The sequence below is a fragment of the Pelodiscus sinensis genome, chromosome 26 (assembly GCF_049634645.1).
Source record: "Pelodiscus sinensis isolate JC-2024 chromosome 26, ASM4963464v1, whole genome shotgun sequence".
Taxonomy (NCBI): Eukaryota; Metazoa; Chordata; order Testudines; family Trionychidae; genus Pelodiscus; species Pelodiscus sinensis.
The window spans coordinates 19,792,596-19,818,311 of NC_134736.1; the positions used below are offsets into that span (position 1 = coordinate 19,792,596).

General features: G+C 45.5%; 1 protein-coding gene across 5 annotated transcripts in view; it reads left to right on the forward strand.

Moving 5' to 3' along the window:
* The window catches only part of LOC102452223 (PR domain zinc finger protein 10-like), a 103,318-nt gene that overhangs the window by 72,919 nt on the left and 4,683 nt on the right, over window positions 1-25,716 (forward strand). For all 5 annotated transcript variants that reach the window (XM_075909729.1, XM_075909728.1, XM_075909727.1 and 2 more), the window contains exons 15-22: window positions 385-564; window positions 1,373-1,483; window positions 3,196-3,396; window positions 4,781-4,924; window positions 13,702-13,872; window positions 15,831-15,971; window positions 23,453-23,621; window positions 24,543-24,655. In XM_075909729.1, coding sequence (XP_075765844.1) covers window positions 385-564; window positions 1,373-1,483; window positions 3,196-3,396; window positions 4,781-4,924; window positions 13,702-13,872; window positions 15,831-15,971; window positions 23,453-23,621; window positions 24,543-24,655 — 1,230 coding nt within the window. The remainder of the gene's footprint in view (window positions 1-384; window positions 565-1,372; window positions 1,484-3,195; window positions 3,397-4,780; window positions 4,925-13,701; window positions 13,873-15,830; window positions 15,972-23,452; window positions 23,622-24,542; window positions 24,656-25,716) is intronic.

Sequence of the window (25,716 nt, forward strand, 5' to 3'; positions counted from 1 at the left end):
GCCATCAAGGGTTACATTTTGAGCCAACTTGTAGTCATGGGAACCCAATGCCACTGGAGTTAGACTGAGACCCACCAGCTCATCTCACAAAGACCACTGAATTAACCAGTAACAGCTTTCAGTGCCTGCCAGTCATAATCCTAGAAATGAAAGATTCTGTAGCTTCTTACTGATCCAGTTCTCCAGTCAGCTTCTGTAATAATGAAGTGCAGCCTGCAGAAGCAGAAGAACATGCCGTGCTCCATCCAGTCTTGGCAGTCTGCTCCACACTAGAGATTACAGGTCTAAGACAGACCTCTCTCAGGTGTGCGTTTTGGCCATTCTTTTAACAAACAAATGCTGTAATGTTTATTTTTCTTCCTCTCTGACTCTTGCCTTAAACAGAGGAAAGACAAGCTCCGGGAGCACATGCAAAGGATGCATAATCCAGAAAGAGAGGCTAAGAAAGCTGATCGAATCAGCCGCTCCAAAACCTTCAAGCCTCGGATAGCTTCCACTGACTACGAGAGTTTCATGTTCAAGTGCCGACTGTGCATGATGGGCTTCCGGAGGAGAGGCATGCTGGTTAGTGTCCTGATGCCCTAGATTTTCTTGAGATTTCTGCTGATGAACTTTTGTTGATTGTTATGACTTAATATAATTCTTGTATTGAGCTTTAGTGAATATAAAGAAATGCCTGCGTATTTCAGGTAATTAGACCAGAGATATTCTGAGAAGGAACTGCAATTCTTACAATAGGTCCTCTTTTTTGCCTGTGCCCATGGAATATAAGCATTGTGATTTACAATACACAGTGCTGTCTGGGCACCAAGTCTGAGATGAGTAACACAATTGCATAGTCTAGACGGGACAGGAAGGATCCACCACTCAGTTTCCAGATGTTCCTTAATTATTTACCAGAAACTTGGTTTTGTTCTTCTGTCCGTGCTCTTATTTCTCTCTCTTTTCTCCTTTTTTTCCTTTCTATGAGAGACCTCACCAGCCTTTGCCACGGAGGGAAAGCTTGTGCAAACACATCTGTATTGCACACCACAGGGGCTCAAGTTGGTTGTGAAGTCTATTCATAAAGAGTTACATAGCTGGGGGCAGGAGGCAGGATTTCTGGTGATAACACCTTGCTCCCAGCAGGTCTTTCAGCCAAGGAAATTGGAAATGGGATGCAGAGTGACCAAGTTAACCTTCAGCAACTGACCACAAATGTACGTTAACCTCCAGTGCCATCAGATGGACCTGGTGTTGCGAGGTAGCAACATTGCATTTTTGCTCAGGGGCACTGTACTGGGGAATCCATACCCTCATAATCAAGAGAAGGTTCCATCATTTAGCTTCAAGCTGTAACAGTCTCTTATTCTGATTTGCTTCTTTCTCTTAGGTGAATCATTTATCAAAGAGACATCCGGACATGAAAATCGAGGAAGTGCCAGAACTAACACTGCCCATCATCAAACCCAACAGAGATTACTTCTGTCAGTACTGTGATAAGGTATGTAAGAAAGTCATCAATCAAAGCACAGCCCTGTACCTTCCTGTAACCAATTTCTGTTTATAAACATGTGGCAGGATTTGTAATTTTCTTGAGACAATACCTATCTGAGATGGCTAACTGCATTCGTACTAGCTCTGTCCATGCAGAAATTAAGAAGCTAAGGCAACTAGATGCAAACTGAACATTTTAATTCTGCTTTTCTCCTCTTTGGTTTGGATCCTGTTCTGAGGACTCAGTGTCTTATCTCTGCATCGAAGATTGCCAGTCTAATTAGAGGATTGCACATTTTGTAGCTTCCCTAGGCTCACCTTGTTTCACACATCACAAGCTCTTGCACTGTTGGAGCCCACGTGACTAAAGGTCTGGTTTTCAGATGTACTGAGCATCCACTCCTCCTTTTGACTTCTGCTGGAGATGTGGGTGCTCAGCACTTGTAAAAGGCAGGCTCTGAGGCCTAGATCCTCAAAGGGAATTATGCACCCATTCGCCTTGAAGGATCTGGACCGAAGCCATTTTATTGGGCTTGTTTTCGTGTGCAGTGGATCGATGCAGCAGCAGTTTGCTCCACTGGAAGTTGATTTATCATGTCTACTTAGACGCAATAAATCCATCTCTGAGTGCTCTTCCATCGACTGCAGTACTCCACCAAGATGAGAAGAGTAGTCAGTCAATAGGTAAGTATGTCAGCTTCAGCTACTCTAGTTGCATAGCTGAAGTTGTGTAGGTTAGATGGTTGGGGAGAGCGGGGGAAGGAGGTTAGTGCAGACAAGACCATAATGACCTGTCCATTTCTTAGCCACATCCCAGTGATTTCCATTGTTCTGTATAGCCTACAACCTCTTTTCCTTTGCCTTTGGTAGATGCTGCTTTTTCTGAGAATCATATACTGATTGACCTCTGTTTCTGATATGCAGGGGCAGATGACCGTTTTGCGGGGCCCCGGGCAGCATAATTCCGCGGGGCCCCCCCTTTGCTACGGCGCATGTGCGGGGCTTTCGGAAGCGCGGGGCCCGGGGCGGCCGCCCCGTTCGCCCTGCCCTATATCCGCCCCTGCTGATATGGACATTTATTTACTTTGGAAAGGCTGCACCACCTTTTCATGCCTGCATGATGTGTTTCACTGATGCCTCCTACCTGTGGTTTAGCAGAACATCCCACTCCTTGCTGAATGCTTCTTGAATTTTGCTTAGCTTGCTTCCTTTTTGTTTTATTATACAAGATTACTTTGTTTTATTTCTCTAAGTGTAGCTCCTATGATGTGTCTAAAGAAAGTAGACTTAAAACAGACGTGTTGATCCCTCGTAGTTATCCAGTGATGCTTGAGCAGTAGGGATGTTAATGCTTCTAGCCTAGGCAAATTCCAGCTTGGGAGATTACATTCTGTCTCTGATGGCATTTCCCCTCAGAGTGTCAATTTAATAAGGCTTTCCTCCTCAATTCCTGACCTAAGTAGCTGGGTTTCTGTGCAGTGTCAAAAAATTAGTACATTCCTGGAAATAGTTAACTCACTGGCTGGTAAAGTGATACGCATGGGGCAGGGAGAGAGAGAGAGCAAGCGAGAGAGCGAAACAAATATCCTATAAAACTGTTGTCCAAATACCTGTTAAAAGAGGCTCATGAACTTTGTGGATGGAGACACGCAAATACTGTCTGTTTTGGGCACTGCCATTGGTGTTACTCTGCTGTCATTCACATTTTTTACCTCACAGGTATACAAGAGTGCCAGCAAGCGCAAAGCCCATATCCTGAAGAACCATCCCGGTGCAGAGCTACCTCCGAGTATCCGGAAGCTGCGCCCAGCAGGACCTGGAGAGCCAGACCCCATGCTGAGTACTCACACCCAGCTCACAGGCACAATAGCTACTCCACCAGTCTGTTGTCCTCACTGCTCCAAGCAGTATAGTAGCAAGGTACTGTGCATGCCTCCTTGCCTAAGAGCAGAGTCCCTCCCCAGTGGTGGTGTTCCATGACAGAACTTGCAGTCTATCCATAGGGGGTCAGCCTTGTCATCATGAATCAGACTCCTGATTTGAAGCTAACTGAGCATTAACAATGTGATTAATCAGTTATTCGATGGAATTTCCGTTGACTACTCGATTAGTTGATAAGCCGGGGAGGTGCAGCGGGGAACCTGGCGTGAACAGGGACTGCTTCTGTCCCCATTTGTGCTGGGTCCCGACTGCTGCACCTCTGCCTTTTAAATGTAGTAAGTGGCTCTCCCCCACACTGTGGAGACAATGCTGGGGGACCCAGCTTTTAATCCAGCTCCCCCCAGCACCGGCTCCTGCTCCACTCCCTTACTGCCTCTGATATAAAGGCAGCAGTGTGGAGGGGAATGCAAGTAGTTGACTTGACTACCCGATAAGCCTAGGCTGTTCAACTATTCTTCTATATTGACTACTCTTTTCCATCCCTAATACAAAAGAAAAGTATTGACATGGGGTGTTATTCCAGAATAGCTTAGCACATTACATTCATACCATACCATATTCCAGAAAACATCCCCATCTGGACAAGCCCTTAGCCAAAGGAAATCATACTTGCGCTCCTCCTGGGTGCCTGAGTGGAAACAAATGGATTTTTTCCTTTTCCACGGTTGAGTCCTTATGAATTCCTGGTTTTCTGAGAGCAGGCCTCACATGGTACAAGCTCTCACAGTATTTCTTGCTTTTGAAACACTGGCAGCCAGATTATCCAGAGTAGCCTCTCATTTTGCATGATGCAGATTTCAGATGCTCACGTGGGACATGTTGGGTGTGACTTTCAGAGGTCACACTTCCATTCACAGCATTCACAGCTCCACTGGAAGACAGTGGTTGTTGCAGGTGCTCAGCATCTGTTAAAATCAGAGACAGGGGGTCCCAAGTTGGACAACCAGACTCTGAGGCATCCAAAATCAGGACTACTACTGAGAATTTTGCCCATAGGTTTTTCAAACCTGTGCCCTGAAGTTCATTTTGCTGGGTGTTTTTATGACCTGGGTTACTACCAGAGAGGAGGGAAGAAGTCAGACATAGTAGAGACTTTCTGCTTTCTTCTGAATGGGTACTCACAACATTTGACAGTGACAGGAAGGTTCGTCTATGGGGCCATGAAGTTTAAAAGGCAAAAGCTCAGCATGAGGCAGGTCTAATTAATATGAACACCCTGGTCTTTGTGTTATCTCACTGGTGACCTGAGTGTCGCATGGTCTGAGGCTTGTTGCTTATCATTCAGGCTGAGCAAAGAGCTGAAAGGAACTGATCTTTTCATGATGGTCATATCTGTAACCCTATTCTCTGCACCCCTCCACAGACCAAGATGGTACAACACATTCGCAAGAAGCACCCTGAGTTTGCTCAGCTGCCCAACACGATACACACACCCTTGGCAGCAACCGTCATCAGTTCCACCCCTGCAGTTTTAACCACGGACAGTGCTACTGGAGAGACTGTTGTGGTAAGAATGCAAAGAATGGTAATCAGTCCGCCTAAGTGAAATAGTCAGGTATCCTGTATTATAATGATTATTAGCATTTGCTTGGCTCCCATCACTTTGGTATTACAAGGCTTATGTCGAGACATTCTCATAGGTCACTTCTATAGATGAATCTGTGCACTTTACTTTCATTCCCCTAGAGGTTCTGTTTTTCTCTGTTTTGAAGATCTGAAGATATGCCAACTAGCCTTATACCACCCTCTCCTGTCTCTGTCCAGCTGGTATTTTCTAAAGCACCTAAGTGGCTTAGGAACATAAGTTCCAATGAAAAGTGAATGGGCCTTGGGCTCCTAAATCATTTTAGCACTTTGGGAAAAAAATCTCATCGTCCATCTTGTTTGAGCTAGTCAGTGTCATGCCTTAATCATTTGGCTAGGCTGTTTTTGAGAGAGATAAGCTCCCCTTCACCACAACACTTCCAGCTGTCAAAGGTGCAAATGGCAGAGACCAGAAAATTGTTCTTATGTTTCCTTTTTGGTGCTGACTGGAAAAGGACCACTCTCCTGCAACATTTAAAAAAATGGGCATCCACACTTCACATTTTTTTTAAGACTGTTCAGGGAAACAATAAGTAACAATGACTATAATGTGCTTGAGAGAGAGAGCAAACTCATCCATTATTACTGTTATTATTTATATTATCATAGAGTTAGAGGCCATAGTCAGAGCCCAAGACTGTATTGTATTAGGCACTGTACAAACACAGTCCATGACTCTGATGCATCTGGCTTGATTCATCGGATTATCCAAGTGTTAATTGTTTCTTCATGTTTAGTAAATTAGTGGCAGAGAGCAGCACTGCTTTTGTCAGGTAGATAGGGTAACTGGAACATGTTTGGAGAAATGATTATTCAACCTGGAAACACAGATCAGAAGCCCTGGAATCCCAGTTCATCCACAAATTCAATTCACATGCCAATGGACTCAATCGTGATATGGGCTGGTGGGGACTCTACCTACTTAATAACCATTGAAGGTGCTAACAGCTCCCTCAGTGGTATCCTTCCTGTTTTAGGAATCTATCTATTGATTTCGATTTTTATCTGCTTAGATTTAAGTACCCATTCTCCAGATACTTACTGATGCTCTGTCTCTCACCCTCCTCTTTTTTTCTCCCCCTTTCCCTTCCCCTCTCCTATTTATTTCGAGTTTTCATATCCCCAACTCATAACTCTGGTCATCTGAAGAAGTGGGCTGTGCCCACTAAAGCTCATGATCCCATCTACATGTTTTGTTAGTCTGTAAAGTGCTATCAGACCATTTGTTGTTTTTTTCTGTAACTCGGTTACCCCCTGAAGCTCCAAAAAATGCTTCGCTAATTCTAACACTAAATCCTCAGCACAAACTTACTATAAACTCACCCTAAAAAAACTGATTCTGTTCCATCTGCCTTCCAAACCAGAGTCATCTCCCTTTCCCGTGGGGTCTCTGGTTCACCCTCCTCGGGTGTGTCCAGCCAGCCAAAGACAAAAGACTCCTACCTTCCTATTCTTTTTAAAGAATTCCCTTATTGTATAGGGAAGGGCTACTCAACTTTGGAAGCCCCAGGGGCCACAATGCCAAGGGCCGCACAGCACATGGCAAGGGCCACAACTTAAGTGTGGTTGCATAGACATGCAAATATATATATGCAAATAGCTTCTTTCACACAGTGCTCCTGGTACCTCCTCTCTGGGGGCTAGAAATGCTGACACCTTGTACCCAGTCGTTCCAGCCAGCTCATCTGCTTGCGTCTTTCAGTGCTCACCCCACCTGGGAGATGCCTCACCATAGTGGAGTGAGTTCCAATGGAGGCCATGTTCAAAGGATCCCACCCGTGGGCCACATGTTGAGCCCTGCATAAACCCAAACAACACTTGAGCCACAAACAAACAGGACACGGGCCACATGTGGCCTATGGCCAGTGTTGAGTAGCCATGGTAGAGGGAGTCCCCTAGCCTCTCCCTGTTAACTACTGCTAAGACTTAAGGACAAAAGGCCATTTGCATATGATTGCCCAGACATTGAGGTGAGAACAGGTGAGTGCTAACAGGGAGTTTAGAGAGGGAGTTCTCCAGGTAAAGGAGAAGCAGATACAGGACTCTTGAGGGAAATGTGTGTTGTGTTTGGGGCTTTCTTGCTGTGTGCTGAGCTTGTGTTTGTTGGTGTGTAGTGGTGTGTGTTCTTTCTTTCTTTCTTTCTTTCTTTCTTTCTTTCTTTCTTTCTTTCTTTCTTTCTTTCTTTCTTTCTTTCTTTCTTTCTTTCTTTGTTTGTTTTTCCCGTGTTTGAGAGTGAGGCTTTTTTTTTAACCACTTCCCCATTGCCCTCCCCCTCCCCTTGATGGAGTTTGTGCTATGATTGGCAGGTGGAAACTGTTGGCTTCTAATTAAAGTTTGAATTCTAGAAGCCTCTGCTGATTGGCTGACCCTTGGTAGGGGGAGGGGCTTTCAGGCACTCCAGAGCTTTATAAGGCAGTGGGCAAGCGACCAAGGAGCTTGCAAACAGGTGAGTGCTAACAGGGAGTTTAGAGAGGGAGTTGGGAAGGGCGGGAGGTTCTCTTGCCTTTCTTTTTAAATCCCTTCTCCAGGACAGCAGCGATGGATGGTGATGGGTCTGCTGCTGTTACCTGCACAGCGTGTGCCATGTTTGTCTTCCTCCCCGAAGAAAGAACGGATTTCATCTGCACCAAGAGCAAGCTGCTCGACATTTTAGAAGAAAAAATTAGAGGACTGGAGGCCCAAGTGTCGACCCTACACTCGATCAGAGAGGATAAAGACTTCCTCGATAGAAGGCAGCATTTAATCCTTCAAGCACGGCAGGCCGAGGAGCCAGAGAGGGCAGTACGTGACCAGGAAGAGAACTGGCAGCATGTAACTTCTCGAAGGGGAAAAAGGCGAGCACGGGAATCCCCCGATGCTATAGAGGTAAGCAATCGCTTTCAAGCTCTCTCCACAGGCTCTGCAGTGCTGAAAGCTCTGGAAGGGACCTCACAAGGAAGAAACCAGAAGGGAACACCATCTACTGGAAGGCATGGGATGCGTAGTCCTAGGGATGGGGGTTCCACGGCCACTACCCCCAAAAGAAATGACGGGTGGTGGTGGTCGGAGACTCCCTCCTAAGAGGGACTGAGCCATCCCTCTGCCGTCCGGACTTGGAATCTTGAGAGGTGTGCTGCTTACCAGGAGCTCGCATTCAGGATGTGACTGAGAGGCTTATCAAGCTGATCAAACCTTCGGATCGCTACCCCTTCCTGCTTCTCCACGTGGGAACTAATGATACGGCCAAGAATGACCTTGAGCATGTTACTGCGGATTATGTAGCGCTGAGAAGAAGGATCCAAGAATTTGGAGCGCAAGTGGTGATCTCGTCCATCCTCCCTGTTGAAGGGAAAGGACTAGGCAGGGATCGTCGAATTGAGGATGTAAATGCGTGGTTGCGTAGGTGGTGTCGCAGAGAGGGCTTTGGTTTCTTCGACCATGGGACTCTGTTTCAGGGACAAGTATTGTTAGGAAGAGATGGGATCCACCTAACGATGAGAGGAAGGAGCATCTTCGCGGGCAGGCTTGCAAACCTAGTGAGGAGGGCTTTAAACTAGGTTTGTCGGGTGACGGTGACCAAAACTCTGAGGGGAGTGGGAAAGTCGGATACCGGGAAGAAATGCAGAGAGGAAGGGGCAAGAAAGGAGGACCCATGTTTCGAATGGAGAAGATAGGACAATCAACTGGTTGTCTGAAGTGTACACTAATGCGAGAAGCCTGGGCAACAACCAGGAAGAACTGGAGGCCCTGGCCCAGACCAAGAAATATGATTTAATTGGGATAACAGAGACTTGGTGGGATGACTCGCATGACTGGAGCGCTGTCATAGAAGGGTATAGATTGTTCAGGAACAACAGGCAGGGGGAAAAGGAGGAGGAGTTGCACTATATGTAAGGGTGTGTCTAGACTACAGGGTTTTGTCGACAAAAGTGGACTTTTGTCGACAAAACTATACCTGCATCCACACTACCGCTGAGTTCTGTCGACATAACATCGACAGAACTCAGCAGTTTTGTCGACGCTGGTAAACCTCATTTTACGAGGCATAACGCCTTCTGTCGGCAGAGTTTCTGTCGACAGAAGGTGTTATTGCATGTAAACTGTCCTTTGCGTCCACACTACCATGTCGACAAAGCAGCTTGCTTTGTCAACAGAACTCAATGTAGTCTAGACGCTCTTTGTCGACAGAAGTTTTGTCGACAGTATCTGTCGACAAAACTTCTGTCGACAGAAGCCTGTAGTCTAGACGTACCCTAAGAGAGCACTATGATTGCTCAGAACTCCAGTATAAAGAGGGAGAAAAACCTGTTGAAAGTCTATGGGTTCAGTTTAAAGGGGCAAACAACAGCAGTGATGTTGTGGTTGGTGTCTGCTACAGGCCACCGAATCAGGTGGATGAGGTAGATGAGGCTTTCTTCAGACAACTGAGCGAAGCTTCCAGATCGCAAGCCCTGGTTCTCGTGGGGGACTTTAATCACCCTGACATCTGTTGGGAAACCAATACGGCAGTACACAGGCAATCCAGGAAGTTTTTGGAGAATGTTGGGGATAACTTCTTTCCACAAGTGCTGAAGGATCCGACCAGGGGCCGTTCGCAGCTTGACCTTCTGCTCACAAACAGGGAGGAACTAATAGGGGAAGTGGCGGTGGGTGACAACCTGGGAAGCAGTGATCATGAGATGGTAGATTTCAGGATCCTGACCAAAGGAAGAAAGGAGAGTAGTAAAATACACACCTTGGACTTCACAAAAGCAGATTTTGACTCCCTCGGAGATCTGATGGGCAGAATCCCCTGGGATGTTAACATGAAGGGGAAAGGCGTCCAGGACAGCTGGCAGTATTTTAAAGAAGCCTTATTGAAGGCACAGAAAGAAACCATCCCGACGTATAGCAAGAGAGGCAAACATGGTAGGAGACCAGATTGGCTTACAGGGGAAACCCTTGATGAACTTAAGCACAAAAAGGAAGCTTACAAAAAGTGGAAACTTGGACAAATGACCAGGGAGGAGTTTAAATGTACAGCTCGAGAATGCCGGGGGTTATCAGGAAGGCGAAAGCGCAAATGGAATTACGACTGGCTAAGGATGTGAAGGATAACAAGAAAGGTTTCTACAGGCATGTTAACAAGAAAAAGGTGATCAGAGAGGGTGTACAGCCACTAATGTATGAAGGAGGTAACCTAGTGACAGATGATGTGGGGAAAGCTGAAGTACTCAATGCTTTCTTTGCCTCTGTATTCACGGACAAGGTGGGCTCCCAGACTAATGCACTAAGTGACGCAAGATGGGATGAAGATGGACAGCCCATGGTGGGTAAAGAACAGGTTAGGAACTATTTAGAAAAGCTAAACGTACATAAATCCATGGGTCCGGACTTAGTGCATCCGAGGGTACTGAGAGAGTTGGCAACTGTCATTGAGGAGCCTTTGGCTATTATCTTTGAAAAGTCGTGGAGATCGGGAGAAATCCCGGATGATTGGAAAAAGGCAAATGTAGTGCCCATCTTCAAAAAAGGGAAGAAGGACGATCCAGGGAACTATAGGCCGGTCAGTCTTACCTCGGTTCCTGGAAAAATCATGGAAGGGATCCTTAAGGAATCCATTTTGAGGCACTTGGATGAGAGGAAAGTGATTAGGAATAGTCAGCATGGATTCACAAAGGGCAAGTCGTGCCAGACCAATCTGATTAACTTCTATTATGAGGTAACTGGCTCGGTGGACAGGGGTAAGTCAGTGGATGTTATATAGCTTGAGTTTAGCAAGACTTTTGATACGGTCTCCCACGATATTCTTGCCAGCAAGTTAAGGGAATGTGGATTGGATAAATGGACGGTAAGATGGATAGAAAGATGGCTAGAAGGCTGGGCCCAGCGGGTAGTGATCAATGGCTCGATGTCAGGATGGCAGTCGGTTTCTAGTGGAGTGCCCCAAGGTTCGGTTCTAGGACCGGTTTTGTTCAATATCTTTATTAATGATCTGGATGAGGGGATGGATTGCACCCTCAGCAAGTTTGCGGATGACACTAACCTAGGGGGAGAGGTAGATACGCTTGAGGGCAGAGATAGGGTCCAGAATGACTTAGACAAATTGGAGGATTGGGCCACAAGAAATCTGATGAGGTTCAACAAGGACAAGTGTAGAGTCCTGCACTTGGGACGGAAGAATCCCAAGCATAGTTACAAGCTGGGGACCAACCGGTTAAGTAGTAGTTCTGCAGAAAAGGACCTGGGGGTTACAGTGGATGAGAAGCTGGATATAAGTCAACAGTGTGCCCTTGTAGCCAAGAAGGTTAATGGCATATTAGGTTGCATTAAGAGGAGCATTGCCAGCAGATCCAGAGATGTCATTATTCCCCTTTATTCGGCTTTGGTGAGGCCACATCTGGAGTCTTGTGTCCAGTTCTGGGCCCCCCACTACAACAAGGATGTGCACGCATTGGAGAGGGTCCAGCGGAGGGCAACCAAAATGATTAGGGGGCTGGAGCATATGAGTTATGAGGAGAGTCTGAGGGACTTGGGTCTGTTTAGTCTGCAGGAGCGAAGAGTGAGGGGGGATTTGATAGCAGCCTTCAACTTCCTGAAGGGAGGTTCCAAAGAGGATGGAGAGAGGCTGTTCTCTGTAGTGACAGATGGTAGAACAAGGAGCAATGGTCTCAAGTTGTGGTGGGAGAGGTCCAGGTTGGATATCAGGAAAACTATTTCACTAGGAGGGTGGAGAAGCACTGGAATGGGTTACTTAGGGAAGTAGTGGAGTCTCCATCCCTAGAGGTGTTTAAGTCTCAGCTTGACAAAGCCCTGGCCGGGTTGATTTAGTTGGAATTGGTGCTGCCTAGAGCAGGGGGCTGGACTTGATGACCTTTTGAGGTCTCTTCCAGTTCTACGATTCTGTGATTCTATGAGGTCTCCCAGTAGTAGAATTACCCTTGATGGCTTTCCATTTACACATTCAAAAATCATAAAGTATTCCCTACTCCACATGTCTAATTTAATACACAAGATTGATACATAACCAAAATAAGATAAACAGACCCAGTGGATTATGAAATGAAGGTTGATAGGTTACATGAAATAATTTGCTCAAAGCAAATTGAGTTATGAATATTTATGTCCATGTGTCCATTTTTCATAAAGCATGGCGGGTTTCCATCACACATACTTCATCGGACACACTAAAATTGAGTCAGTGGTCGATAATGAAGAGAATAGGTCAATGCTTGGTAAACTGGGTGCAAACAAAGAATGCGTGCATGCATGTGCCGAGTGCACTCCATTTCCCCACAGCTGTCAGCACCGTGGGGAGGACTTAGGGGTCCCACTGTTGCTGCTGCCCTGCACCAGTTCCCTCCCCAAGTACTTCTTGAGGCCATATCCCATGGAGGGTGGTGACAGGAACGGGCAGGGTTGCGGGAAGACTCCCAGGCTTTATTGTAAATAGATGTTTTGCACAGGCTGGGCGTTTGAGATCCCTGAGTTAGCTGAATAAAGAGAAGGTTTAGGTGACTTGATCACAGTCTGTAAGTAGCTGTGTGGGGAACAAAATTTTAATAACAGGCTGTTCAGTCTAACAGGGAACGGAATAATACAGTCCAATGGCTAGAGGCTGAAGTTAGACAAATCCAGACATGAAATAAAGAATACATTTTTAACAGTGAGAATAATTAACCATTTGAGCAACTTACCAAGGGTCATGGTGGAGTCTTTATCATGGGGAATTTTTAGATCAACTCCGGACGTTTTTCTATGAGAACTGCTCTAAGAATAATTCTGGCAGGTTTCTGGCCTGTATTAGATAGGATTTCAGACTGGATGATGATAATTGTCCCTTCTGGCCTTAGACTCTATGGCTACATCTAGACTGGCCCCTTCTTCGGAAGAGGCATGCTAATTTCTAACTTTGGAATAGGGAAATCCGCGGGGGATTTAAATTTCCCCCGCGGGATTTAAATAAACATGGCCGCCGCTTTTTTCCCGGCTTGGGGAAAAGCCGGAAAAGAGCGTCCAGACTGGCACGATCCTCCGGAATAAAGCCCTTTTCCGGAGGATCTCTTATTCCTACCTGAAGTAGGAGTATATCTGAAGTAGGAATAAGAGATCCTCCGGAAAGGGGCCTTATTCCGGAGGATCGCGCCAGTCTGGACGCTCTTTTCCGGCTTTTCCCCAAGCCGGAAAAAAAGCGGCGGCCATGTTTATTTAAATCCCGCGGGGGATATTTAAATCCCCCGCGGATTTCCCTATTCCAAAGTTAGAAATTTAGCATGCCTCTTCCGAAGAAGGGGCCAGTGTAGACACAGCCCAGGTATCTATGAACTGTTCTCGCACATTTACTCACCATCACAAGATGTGATTATTTTGTGGTTGTCTGAAACATCATTCTTTGGTAAGCTGGTCCATCAGCAGTTAAAAGCTGAGCACCACTGCACGAAATAATAATAATTCAACCTGGGAGACAGTACAGTTCCTTCCCATATCAATACCTTGTCCCTCCTGCCAATGGTAAGGGAAGAGAGTGTGTGTGAAAATATGGGTCCCCCACGATTCAGGACAGAGTACTCCCACTGGTCCTGATAGCTGACAGAATCTTATGAAGCGGAGCTCTACACTCAGTAAGCTCTTGTAAATTATTAACTAGGCTTCAGTGGTTTAGAACAGGTTAAGTACAAACATGCAAAGTGTTCAGCACAAGAGATAACGCTGCATGATGCTTGATCTGCCTTTCTCCATCAGACAACAGATCTGTTGACACAAGCAATGACAGAACTGTCCCAGACCCTGACGACAGACTATCGAACCCCACAGGGAGATTATCAACGAATCCAGTACATCCCTGTGTCACAACCCACAGCTGGCCTGCAGCAACCCCAGCACATACAGCTGCAGGTTGTGCAAGTGGCCCAGGTAGGTGATCTAGTGAGGATGTATCTTATATCTCTCCCCAAGCTTAAGAGACACCACAGTTTTGAATACTTGAAAAAAAATGTTGCAGTCTGCTGCTTGTGAGGCTCCCCCTCAGGAGTTTACAAAATGGGCCAATAGCTGACCCACTTCTGCGGTAGGAAGGAGCAATTCAAACTTCTTTTTGCACAGAGAATTGGAGCCCAAATCTGAACATTTGGAAAGTGTTTGCTTTCCTTTTGTATGAACTCTTGCAGTATTCGTCCTCTGTGACATTCGGTAACCCCCTTAAATATAAATAAAGAGCATAACTGGATTAATGGAGCTATGGAAATGGATTTCAAATAGCTTCCGTAGTCATCAGAACAGCTCCTTTAAACCCTTTAGCCTCTGATTGCTTGGGTGCACACAGCTTATATTTAAGCCTGAAATGGGGAGCTACAGGCAGTCCCCGGGTTACGTACAAGTTAGGGACTGTAGGTTTGTTCTTAAGTTGAATTTGTATGTAAGTCAGAACTGGTACATACTGTAGGGGAAACTCTAGCCAAACATTTTTCCAGAGCTCAGTTTTATTCTCCCACACCTCACTTCCCTCAGTCCTTTATTCTCAAGCTGAGGTGTCTGCTGAGAAAAGCCGCTCCGCGTCTCCCTGGTCTGCTGGGGGGAAGCAGCTAGTGCGGGGTTGCCTCACCCCGTTTGTAAGTAGATCCGATGTAAGTCGGATCCACGTAACCCGGGGACTGCCTGTATTTGGTGTCCATTTGTTGTTCATTTTGAGCTACACCTCTTGATAACAATGGTTTAAATAATAGCACTATTTGACATGAACTGATGAAGTCTTAATGATTCAGCTACTGAGAGTCTGATGCCTGCAGCTTTGCATAGGTTTTAACAAGATGTGATGTCTCTAATTAAATTAATATAATTAAGTAGAAGGTAGGGACCTTATGAGTCTTTAATAAGTGAGGCACTGGAAATTTCACTTTTCTTTCCCCCATTATAGATCTATATCCAGTCAGATCATGTATATGCAGTTCTGGAATATATGAACACATACTTTTACAGAGAGGAAGGATGGTCCAGTGGTTAGGGCACTAGTCTAGGACTTGAAACTTTCAGTCTCTGGTTTGTAATTTTGGGAAGATCACATAGCCCAAGTCGACACTTCAGGGTGGGTCAATGTAAAGTAGCTAGTGTCAACCTACCTCTGTAAGCGTCTGCAATTATGTCACTCTCACAAACGTAACTTGCCCAGTGCACCGACTTAACAACCTCACTTCCGCGAGAGACACAGCATGTAAGTTGATATAGTTAGATTGATGCAGTGTCATTGTAGACAATGCATTGCTTACATTGACCAGTGCCGCCTTTCAGAAGCCATCCCATGAAAACCTGCTGTGACAGTTAAATTGGTGTGGGTGCTGCTAGTGATGACGTGCACCGCAGACATAAGGAGTGTAGTGTAGGCATGCAGAAGCAATTTAATTACTGTGGTGGCTATACATCAACCTAATGTAGGTCGATTTAATTTCGTAGTATAGGGTTCTCTTCGTCTCTCTGTGCCAGGGATCCCCATCTGTAAAATGTACTTCCCTGCCTCACCTGAGCATTGTGTGAATAGATTGTGAGGCATTCAGATGCTGTGATAATTGGCACCTTTAAATCAGTTAATTTAATAATTGGAGAATTGTCTTTTCACACCACTACATTTCTCATTTACCTTCCATTACAAAGTAATTTTTTAGCCCTGTTTACCAGCTAGTAATATTCCCTGTTGTAATGCAGGCAAATTATAATTTTTCAATTGATGTTTATTATTTAATATGTGTGCTGTGATAATGCGCAGAGGTCCCCATCAGGATCATGGCCCCATTGCTCTAAGCACTATGGCAAACTCGAAGGTGGACACAGTGCCTGCCCCAGAGAGTACACAATTTACAGCTCTGGTCTGATTTTCCCAGGCTACCTCACCTCACCAGTCCCAGCATTCCACGGTGGATGTCGGACAGCTTCATGATCCCCAGACGTACACCCAGCATGCCATCCAGGTGCAGCATATCCAGGTCACAGAGCCAGTTCCAACAACTCAATCATCATCACAGGTATCTCCCACTTTCTGTGCAAAAATCATTCTCTGTGCCAGGATACTCAAGCTGAAGTCTAACATGGCTGGATGCATCCGATGCTCTGTTTGTAGGACTCTCATTGAAATCCTTAAGTGTATGCACATGGAACAGTGCCAGCATTGGAACACTGAAATTATTTAATAGTTCCATGGCATTCCCATTTATCACAGATGATTCAAGGAAGGGATGTAAAGGCAAGGGTGAACATATGGTTAAAGGGATAAAACACATTAATAGATCTGTGAATACTAGCCATCGTCAAAGGGAGCTCATGGGAAGATGAGCATCATAGAGAGGTATTGTGGCTTCATCATGGAATTAGGAAGTCCTGAGTTCTAATCCTGGTATGCCAGTAACCAGCAATCTGTGCCTCAGTTTTCCCATCTGTATAATAGGGCTAATGATAATTAGAGGATCTATTGTACTAATTAGAGGATCTATGTCTATACAATGCATACTTGAAAATATAAAGTGCTTATGTACAATGGTGGTAGGTGTTTTAGAAGTGCAAAGACAACTGTATGAGAGTTATGGATACATAAGAATGGCCGTACTGGGTCAGACCAAAGGTCCATCTAGTCCAGTAGCCTGTCTGCCCACAGAGGCCAGCACCAGGTGCCCCAGAGGACACAAGATGGCTTAATCACAAGATTAACAAGAAGACTTTTTGTAAATACATTAGAATCATAGAATAATAGGACTGGAAGGGACCTCGAGAGGTCATCGAGTCCAGCCCCCCACCCTCAAGGCAGGATCAAGCTCCGTCTACACCATCCGTGACAGATGTCTATTTAACCTGTTCTTAAATATCTCCAGAGAGGGAGATTTCACCACCTCCCTTGGCAATTTATTCCAATATTTGACCACCCTGACAGTTAGGAATTTTTTCCTAATGTCCAATCTAAACCTCCCCTGCTGCACTTTAAGCCCATTACTCCTTGTCCTGTCCTCAGAAACCAAGAGGAACAAATTTTCGCCTTCCTCCTTGTGACACCCTTTTAGATATTTGAAAACCGCTATCATGTCCCCCCTTAATCTTCTTTTTTCCAAACTAAACAAGCCCAGTTCATGAAGCCTGGCTTCATAGGTCATGTTCTCTAAACCTTTAATCATTCTTGTCGCTCTTCTCTGTACCCTTTCCAATTTCTCCACATCTTTCTTGAAATGTGGTGCCCAGAACTGGACACAGTACTCCAGCTGAGGCCTAACTAGTGCAGAGTAGAGCGGCAGAATGACTTCACGAGTTTTGCTTACAACACACCTGTTGATACAACCTAGAATCATATTTGCTTTTTTTGCAACAGCATCACACTGTTGACTCATATTCAACTTGTGGTCCACTATGACCCCTAGATCCCTTTCCGCCATGCTCCTTCCTAGACAGTCGCTTCCCATCTTGTATGTATGGAACTGATTGTTCCTTCCTAAGTGGAGCACTTTGCATTTCTCTTTATTAAACCTCATCCTGTTTACCTCTGACCATTTCTCTAACTTGCTAAGGTCATTTTGAATTATGTCCCTATCCTCCAAAGAAGTTGCAACCCCACCCAGTTTGGTATCATCTGCAAACTTAATAAGCGTACTCTCTATCCCAATATCTACATCATTGATGAAGATATTGAACAGTACGTGTCCCAAAACAGACCCTTGAGGAACTCCACTTGTTATCCCTTTCCAGCAGGATTTAGAACCGTTAACAACAACTCTCTGACTACGGTTATCCAGCCAATTATGCACCCACCTTATCGTGGCCCTATCTAAGTTATATTTGCCTAGTTTATCAATAAGAATATCATGCGAGACCATATCAAATGCCTTACTAAAGTCTAGGTATATGACATCCACCGCTTCTCCCTTATCCACAAGGCTAGTTATCTTATCAAAGAAAGCTATCAGATTAGTTTGGCATGACTTGTGCTTCACAAACCCATGCTGGCTATTCCCTATCACTTTATTACCTTCCAAGTGTTTGCATATGATTTCCTTAATTACCTGCTCCATTATCTTCCCTGGGACAGACGTTAAACTGACCGGTCTGTAGTTTCCTGGGTTGTTCTTATTCCCCTTTTTATAGATGGGCACAATATTTGCCCTTTTCCAGTCTTCTGGAATCTCCCCTGTCTGCCATGATTTTTCAAAGATCATAGCTAAAGGCTCAGATACCTCCTCTATCAGCTCCTTGAGTATCCTGGGATGCATTTCATCAGGACCTGGTGACTTGCTGACATCTAACTTTCCTAAGTGATTTTTAACTTGTTCTTTGTGTATCCTATCTTCTAAACTTACCCTCTCTCTGCTTGTATTCACTACGTTAGGCACACCTCCAGACTTCTCGGTGAAGACTGAAACAAAGAAGTCATTGAGCATCTCCGCCATTTCCAAGTTCCCTGTTACTGCTTCTCCCTCCTCACTAAGCAGTGGGCCTACCCTGTCCTTGGTCTTCCTCTTGCTTTTAATGTATTTATAAAAGGTCTTGTTTCCCTTTATGCCTGTAGCTAGTTTGATCTCATTTTGTGCCATTGCCTTTCTAATCTTGCCCCTGCATTCCCGTGTTGCTTGCCTATATACATCCTTTGTTATTTGTCCTAGTTTCCATTTTTATATGACTCCTTTTTTTATTTTGAGATCATGCAAGATCTCCTTGTTAAGCCAAGCTGGTCTTTTGCCATATTTTCTATCTTTCCTACACAGCGGAATTGTTTGCTTTTGGGTCCTTAACAACGTCCCTTTGAAATACTTCCAACTCTCCTCAGTTGTTTTTCCCTTCAGTCTTGCTTCCCATGGGACCTTACCTACAAGTTCTCTGAGCTTATCAAAATCTGCCTTCCTGAAATCCATTACCTCAATTGTGCTGGTCTCCCTTCTACCTTTCCTTAAGATCATGAACTCTATTATTTCGTGGTCACTGTCCCCTATACTGTCTTCCACTTTCAAGTTCTCAACTAGTTCCTCCCTATTTGTTAAAACCAAATCCAGAACAGCTTCTCCTCTGGTAGCTTTTTCAACCTTCTGAAACAGAAAGTTGTCTCCAATGCAGTCCAGAAACTTATTGGATAGCCTGTGCCTCGCTGTGTTAGTTTCCCAATATATGTCTGGATAGTTGAAGTCCCCCATCACCACCAAATCTTGGGCTTTGGATAGTTTTGTTAATTGTTTAAAAAAGGCCTCATCCACCTCTTCCACCTGGCTAGGTGGCCTGTAGTAGACTCCTAGCATGATATCACCCTCGTTTTTTACCCCTTTTAGCTTAACCGAGAGACTCTCTACACAGCTATCTCCTACGTTCATCTCCACTTCAGTCCAAGTGTGTACATTTTTAATATACAAGGCAACCCCTCCTCCCTTTTTTCCCTGTCCTTCCTGAGCAAGCCGTACCCTTCCGTACCAACATTCCAATCATGCGTCCCATCCCACCAGGTTTCTGTAATACCAATGATAGTTGTATTTATTGGTTAGCAATTCCAGTTCTTCCTGCTTATTACCCATACTTCTCGCATTTGTATATAGGCATCTAAGATACTGATTTGATCTTGCCTCCCTGTTGTGCCCTGACCCTCCTTTCTCCTTGCCATTATAGGCTGTAGTCCCCCCCATTTCCAACCCATCTCCCAGTCCCGCACATTCAGCACTTACCTGTGGGCTTTGCTCACCTGCCCCCGACAAACCTAGTTTAAAGCCCTCCTCACAAGGTTAGCCAGTCTGTGTCCAAACAAGGCCTTCCCGTTCCTGGAAAGGTGAACTCCATCTCCGCCAAGCAGTCCTTCCTGGAAGAGCACCCCGTGATCAAGGAAGCCGAATCCCTCCTGGTGACACCATCGTCGCAGCCAGGCATTCACCTCCAGGATGCACCTCTCTCTGCCCGGGCCCCTACCTTTGACAGGAAGGATAGAAGAGAATACCACCTGCGCTCCAAACTCCTTCACCCGTACTCCCAAAGCCCTGTAGTCACACTTGATCCGCTTAGTGTCACACCTGGCAGTATCATTTGTGCCCACGTGGATGAGTAGCATGGGGTAGTAGTCAGAGGGCCAGATAATCCTCGACAATGCCTCCGTAACATCTCGGATACGGGCCCCTGGCAGACAGCATACCTCTCGAGATGAACTGTCAGGGCGACAGATGGGTGCCTCCGTTCCCCTCAGAAGAGAGTCTCCAACCACCACTACCCTACGTTTCCTCCTCGCAGTGGTGGCAGGAGACTGCTCAACCTTGGTGGTGCAAGGCCTGGTCTCCTCCACTGTGGGAGGTGACTCCTTGTTTCCTGCTGAAAGTAAAGTGTAACGGTTATGTAACAACACAGTGGGAGGGTTAGGAGCAGGGGTGGAACACTGCCTGCTGCCGGAAGTAACCAGCTGCCAGTGCTCACCCTGCACCACTGTCTCCTCCATAAGTGGCTGGTCAACAGTCCCACATCCTAGGACAGTGACCTCAGTGGACTCCACAGGAATACTGTCCAGGAATTCCTCATGGCCTCGAATGCACCTCAGCCTGGCCACCTCCTCCTGTAGCTCTCCCACCTGCTGCCTGAGAGATTCCACCAGCAGGCACCTTTCACAATGGTTGTCTCCCCCAGCCTGGAGATCACTCAGTGGGAATTGCAAGCCACAAATACAGCAAGACCACACCAGGACCTGGGTAGAGGCATCCATGCTCAGGTTCTCTGTCTGGATACAGGTACAGGTGGAGGAGACAGGAGAAGTACTGGCACAAGCGCTTCGGGTCTTCATCACCATCAGTCATTCCCTCTGCTCAACTCCCTCTTCAACTCCCCTGTCTGCAGTCCCCTGTCCGCTTCGCTCCCCTGGTCGCACTGCTCTGGCTTTTTAAAGCCTGCTTGCCTAGGTCAGGCCTGCCCCCTTCTGAGTCACACAGGGGAAGGCTGAGCCTGAGAAGCAAGAAGAAGACCAAGGACAGGGTAGGCCCACTGGTCAGTGAGGAGGGAGAAACAGTAACAGGAAACTTGGAAATGGCAGAGATGCTTAATGACTTCTTTGTTTTGGTCTTCACCGAGAAGTCTGAAGGAATGTCTAACACAGTGAATGCTAGTAGGAAGGGGTAGGTTTAGAAGATAAAATAAAAAAAGAACAAGTTAAAAATCACCTAGAAAAGTTAGATGTCTGCAAGTCACCAGGGCCTGATGAAATGCATCCTAGAATACTCAAGGAGCTGATAGAGGAGGTATCTGAGCCTCTAGCTATCATGTTTGGAAAATCATGGGAGACAGGAGAGATTCCAGAAGTTGGAAAAGGGCAAATATAGTGCCCATTTATAAAAAGGGAAATAAGAACGACCCAGGAAATTACAGACCAGTTAGTTTAACTTCTGTGCCAGGAAAGATAATGGAGCAAGTAATTAAGGAAATCATCGGTAAACACTTCGAAGGTGGCAAGGTGATAGGGAACAGCCAGCATGGATTTGTAAAGAACAAATCGTGTCAAACCAATCTGACAGCTTTCTTTGATAGGATAACGAGTCTTGTGGATAAGGGAGAAGCGGCGGACATGGTATACCTAGACTTTAGTAAGGTGTTTGATATAGTCTCGCATGATATTCTTATAAATAAACTAGGCAAATACAACTTAGATGGGGCTACTATAAGGTGGATGCATAACTGGCTGGATAACCGTACTCAGAGAGTATTTATTAATGGTTCACAATCCTGCTGGGAAGGTATAACAAGTGGGGTTCCACAGGGGTCTATTTTAGGACCGGCTCTGTTCAATACCTTCATCAACGATTTAGATATTGGCATAGAAAGTACGCTTATTAAGTTTGCAGATGATATGAAGCTGGGAGGGGTTGCGACTGCTCTGGAGGATAGGGTCATAATTCAAAATGATCTGGACAAATTGGAGAAATGGTCTGAGGTAAACAGGATGAAGTTGAATAAAGGCAAATGCAAAGTGCTCCATTTAGGAAGGAACAATCAGTTTCACACATACAGAATGGGAAGCGACTGTCTAGGAAGGAGTATGGCAGAAAGGGATCTAGGGGTTATAGTGGACCACAAGTTGAATATGAGTCAGCAGTGTGATGCTGTTGCAGAAAAAGCAAACGTGATTCTGGGCTGCTTTAACAGGATTAACAGGTGTGTTGTGAGCAAGACACGAGAAGTCATTCTTCCGCTCTGGACACAGTTGGAGTATTGTGTCCAATTCTGGACGCCACATTTCAAGAAAGATGTGGAGAAATTGGAGAGGGTCCAGAGAAGAGCAACAAGAATGATTAAAGGTCTAGAGAACATGACCTGTGAGGGAAGGCTGAAGGAATTGGGTTTGTTTAGTTTAAAAAAGAGAAGATTGAGGGGGGACATGAGAGCCGTTTTCAGGTATCTAAAAGGGTGTCATAAGGAGGAGGGAGAAAACTTGTTCATCTTGGCCTCTGAGGATAGAACAAGAAGCAATGGGCTTAAACTGCAGCAAGGGAGTTTTAGGTTGGACATTAGGAAAAAGTTCTTCACTGTCAGGGTAGGCGAACACTGGAATAAATTGCCCAGGGAAGTTGTGGATCTCTATCTCTGGAGATATTTAAGAGTAGGTTCGATAAATGTCTATCAGGGATGGTCTAGGCAGTATTTGGTCCTGCCATGAAGGCAGGGGACTGGACTCGATGACCTCTCGAGGTCCCTTCCAGTCCTCGTATTCTATGATTCTTTGATTCTGTTACACACTGAAATGATCTAAAGAAGAATTAAAGACCTTTTCTTAAGCATCAGAAAGTTCAAAATTCAACTCTTCTTGTCCAAGAGCATGTTAAGTTTGCATTAACAGTCTTTTCTAATTGGTTAAGAACTTGTACTGTTTCTGGTTTTGATCCCTGCTTCCTGCCTCAAACCTGCTATGTGACTCTGGGCAAATCACATCTCTGTACCTCCATTCACCTGTCTCTGAACTAGGTCTAATAATACTGACTGGCCACACAGAGAGGTGGTAAAGCTTCATCTGGTAAAGAGTCTTGAGTGCCTCGATTGGAAGGTGCTATAGAAGGTCAGTGCACTGGAGCAGTGATCCAGTAGGACTTCATTATTAACATGCCAATTAGAGTTACCCATAGAACAGGCGCAACAAGGGCGGCGGCAGCTCCAGTTCTCTTACACTGTCCTGCCACTCTGGATCTGGTATGAGACAGACCTAGAGAAGAGAAAGGAATTCAGGCTCCACAGTCATTCATTCAGAGCTTGGCTTCTTCTGAGACTGCTGGTTGTGGGAGTGGTTGTGATACAGACATGTTTTCAACTAGGAATGGCTCTGGGAATTCAGATTCTATACCACAAGCTACCAGACAGCTGCGTGTGTACAATAACTATTGACCACCTGGACTGAGGTTTGCACTACTGGCTAGAAAATAGTGTGTTGTTATCCTAGTACTAAGAGGAATGTGCCTCCAGCAGTACAAATGCTCTTACTTACCATGCTGGCAGATAAATAATTGTGTCCGTTTTCATCCTGGTGTTCTAGGTGAGCACCCAGCCGTTGAGTCCCTCATCACAGCAGTCTCAACAAGAACTCAGCCCTTCCCAAATGCAAACAACCACACCAGCACCCAGCCAAACCCTCCAGCAACAGCAAGGGTCCTCAGTCCAACACACATATCTGCCCAGCACATGGAATTCATTTCGTAGTTACCGTAAGTATCAGAAATGTGAGATGGTCAGAAAGCCAATTAACCGTTCTTGGGAGCGGATTCAAATCATTTAGCCCCTTTTCCTCCATTTCCCCAGCTGTACAATGCAAACAGTATTGCCTCCCTACTTCACAGAGAGTGGTGAAGATTCATTTGAAGAGGAACTGGGCCATATAAAGGCAAACTATTATTATTGAGCTTTTCCCTTTCCAGATTGGAATCACACCCTTGTGTTTTAAGAGGTCTGTTCTAGCAAGCTAGCTTCTTTTTCCCAGGGAGAGTGCATTTGGCAAGAAGAATTCTGTCTTTAAGAATGGATTATTTACATTCAGAGGAAAGCCCTAATACACATTCTGAAAAAGTTCATTCCGCGGAATTTGCATATCTTCTTTCGACCGTTCCCTGTAGTCTAGATGAGCCCCAAGAATCCTGGAGCAACAATACTTTAGTAATACTTTCATATATGGCAACAACCGGATACGATGACTACACACTAATGGCCAGATCCTGAGAAGATATCAGTTGGTATCGCTCCATTGAAGTCAGTAGGGCTATGCTGATTTTCACCACCTGAGGATCTGGCCCTAAGTGTCTGATTCTTCTTTCCAAGGGACATCAAACTTTGCCCAGATGTAGGCTGTAATTCACCAGAAGCCCAGCACTTAAATTGTATGAACTGGTGTCAGTTGAGTCCACCCTAATCATACATTCAATAAAAACTGTGTGCCTGCATGTAACTTCCATCTTGATTTAAGCAGCCACACAGCATTGCATGCTGGAACTTCTATTCTTTGTCAGTCATCCTTCCCTCCGCTTTAGAACAAGAACAGTCACCAGTTTCTTTTGACCCTAAGGCCACCCTTATGATAGTCTTCTATACTAACCTCAGAATGTAGTTAACTATTTCTCGGTCCTCTCTTCTAGCGTCTGAAATTCAGATGATGGCCATCCCACAGGGTCAGTATGTGATTGCAGAGACCGCTGTAGGTACCCCTGTCACAACCGTGAACACGGGGCAAGTGAAAGCAGTCACCCAGGTAAGCGGAAGGATAGCAGTCTTTGTACTGGGAGGATGAATTAGACATAAACTTTCAACTTAAACACATTAAAGGAACACCAAAAGAAATGTAAGGGGTACACAAATTAGGAAGTATGGGGGTGTCATACTGGGGTACTTGTAAAGGTGTTTTCCGAAATTAGGCACTAACAGGCCTCAAAACTGGTAAAAACTGAGAGCGAGCGAGCGAGCGAGAGAATTCTGTGATCTAAAAGATAACAAACCTTCTGCAACACTCATATCCAGTACTATATGGGGCAATATCCATAGGTAGGCTGGCAACCCAGAATTTGTTACATAACATGCTGGGGGGGCTCAAGAGGTCCAACGCTGAGGAGCAATGTGACATGATCTATTTGATCGTGGAGACAAGAAATGATCTGTTTGTTGGGATGGAGTCAGTAATCTACTTCAAGGGAAAACGTAGTTAATTGTTTATATAGTTTCACAATCCCTGAGGTGGGCTACAAACCCAGAGAGAGGCAAACCCTGGCCTAAGGAGAAAGGGGCAGCTCACCCCTCACACATGGGTAAAAACAAAGCCATGTACCAAAGCATTTACAGTCTGATGCCACCATGTGGTAGATGTTTACTCTTACGCATGGTTTTATGAAATGGGTTTTACCCATGAAAGCTCATGACTTGTTAGTCTCTAAGGGCATGTCTACACTTTCACCCTAGTTCGAACTAGGGTGGCTAATGTAGGCATTCGAAGTTGCAAATGAAGCCTGCGGCTACACGCGGCACGGAGTAGGTAGTTCGAATTAGGCTCTCTAATTCGAACTACCAGTACACCTCGTCCCACGAGGAGAGCCTAATTTGAACTACCTACTCCGTGCCGCGTGTAGCTGCGGGCACAGAGTCGGCACTAACATGGATTTTAAAATGGCGGCGCCTGGCAAGATGCAAATGAAGCCCGGGATATTTAAATCCCGGGCTTCATTTGCAGCTTCGAATGCCTACATTAGCCATCCTAGTTCAAAGTAGGGTGGCAGTGTAGACATACCCTAAGGTGCTTCCAACCTGCTCATTGTTTTTACA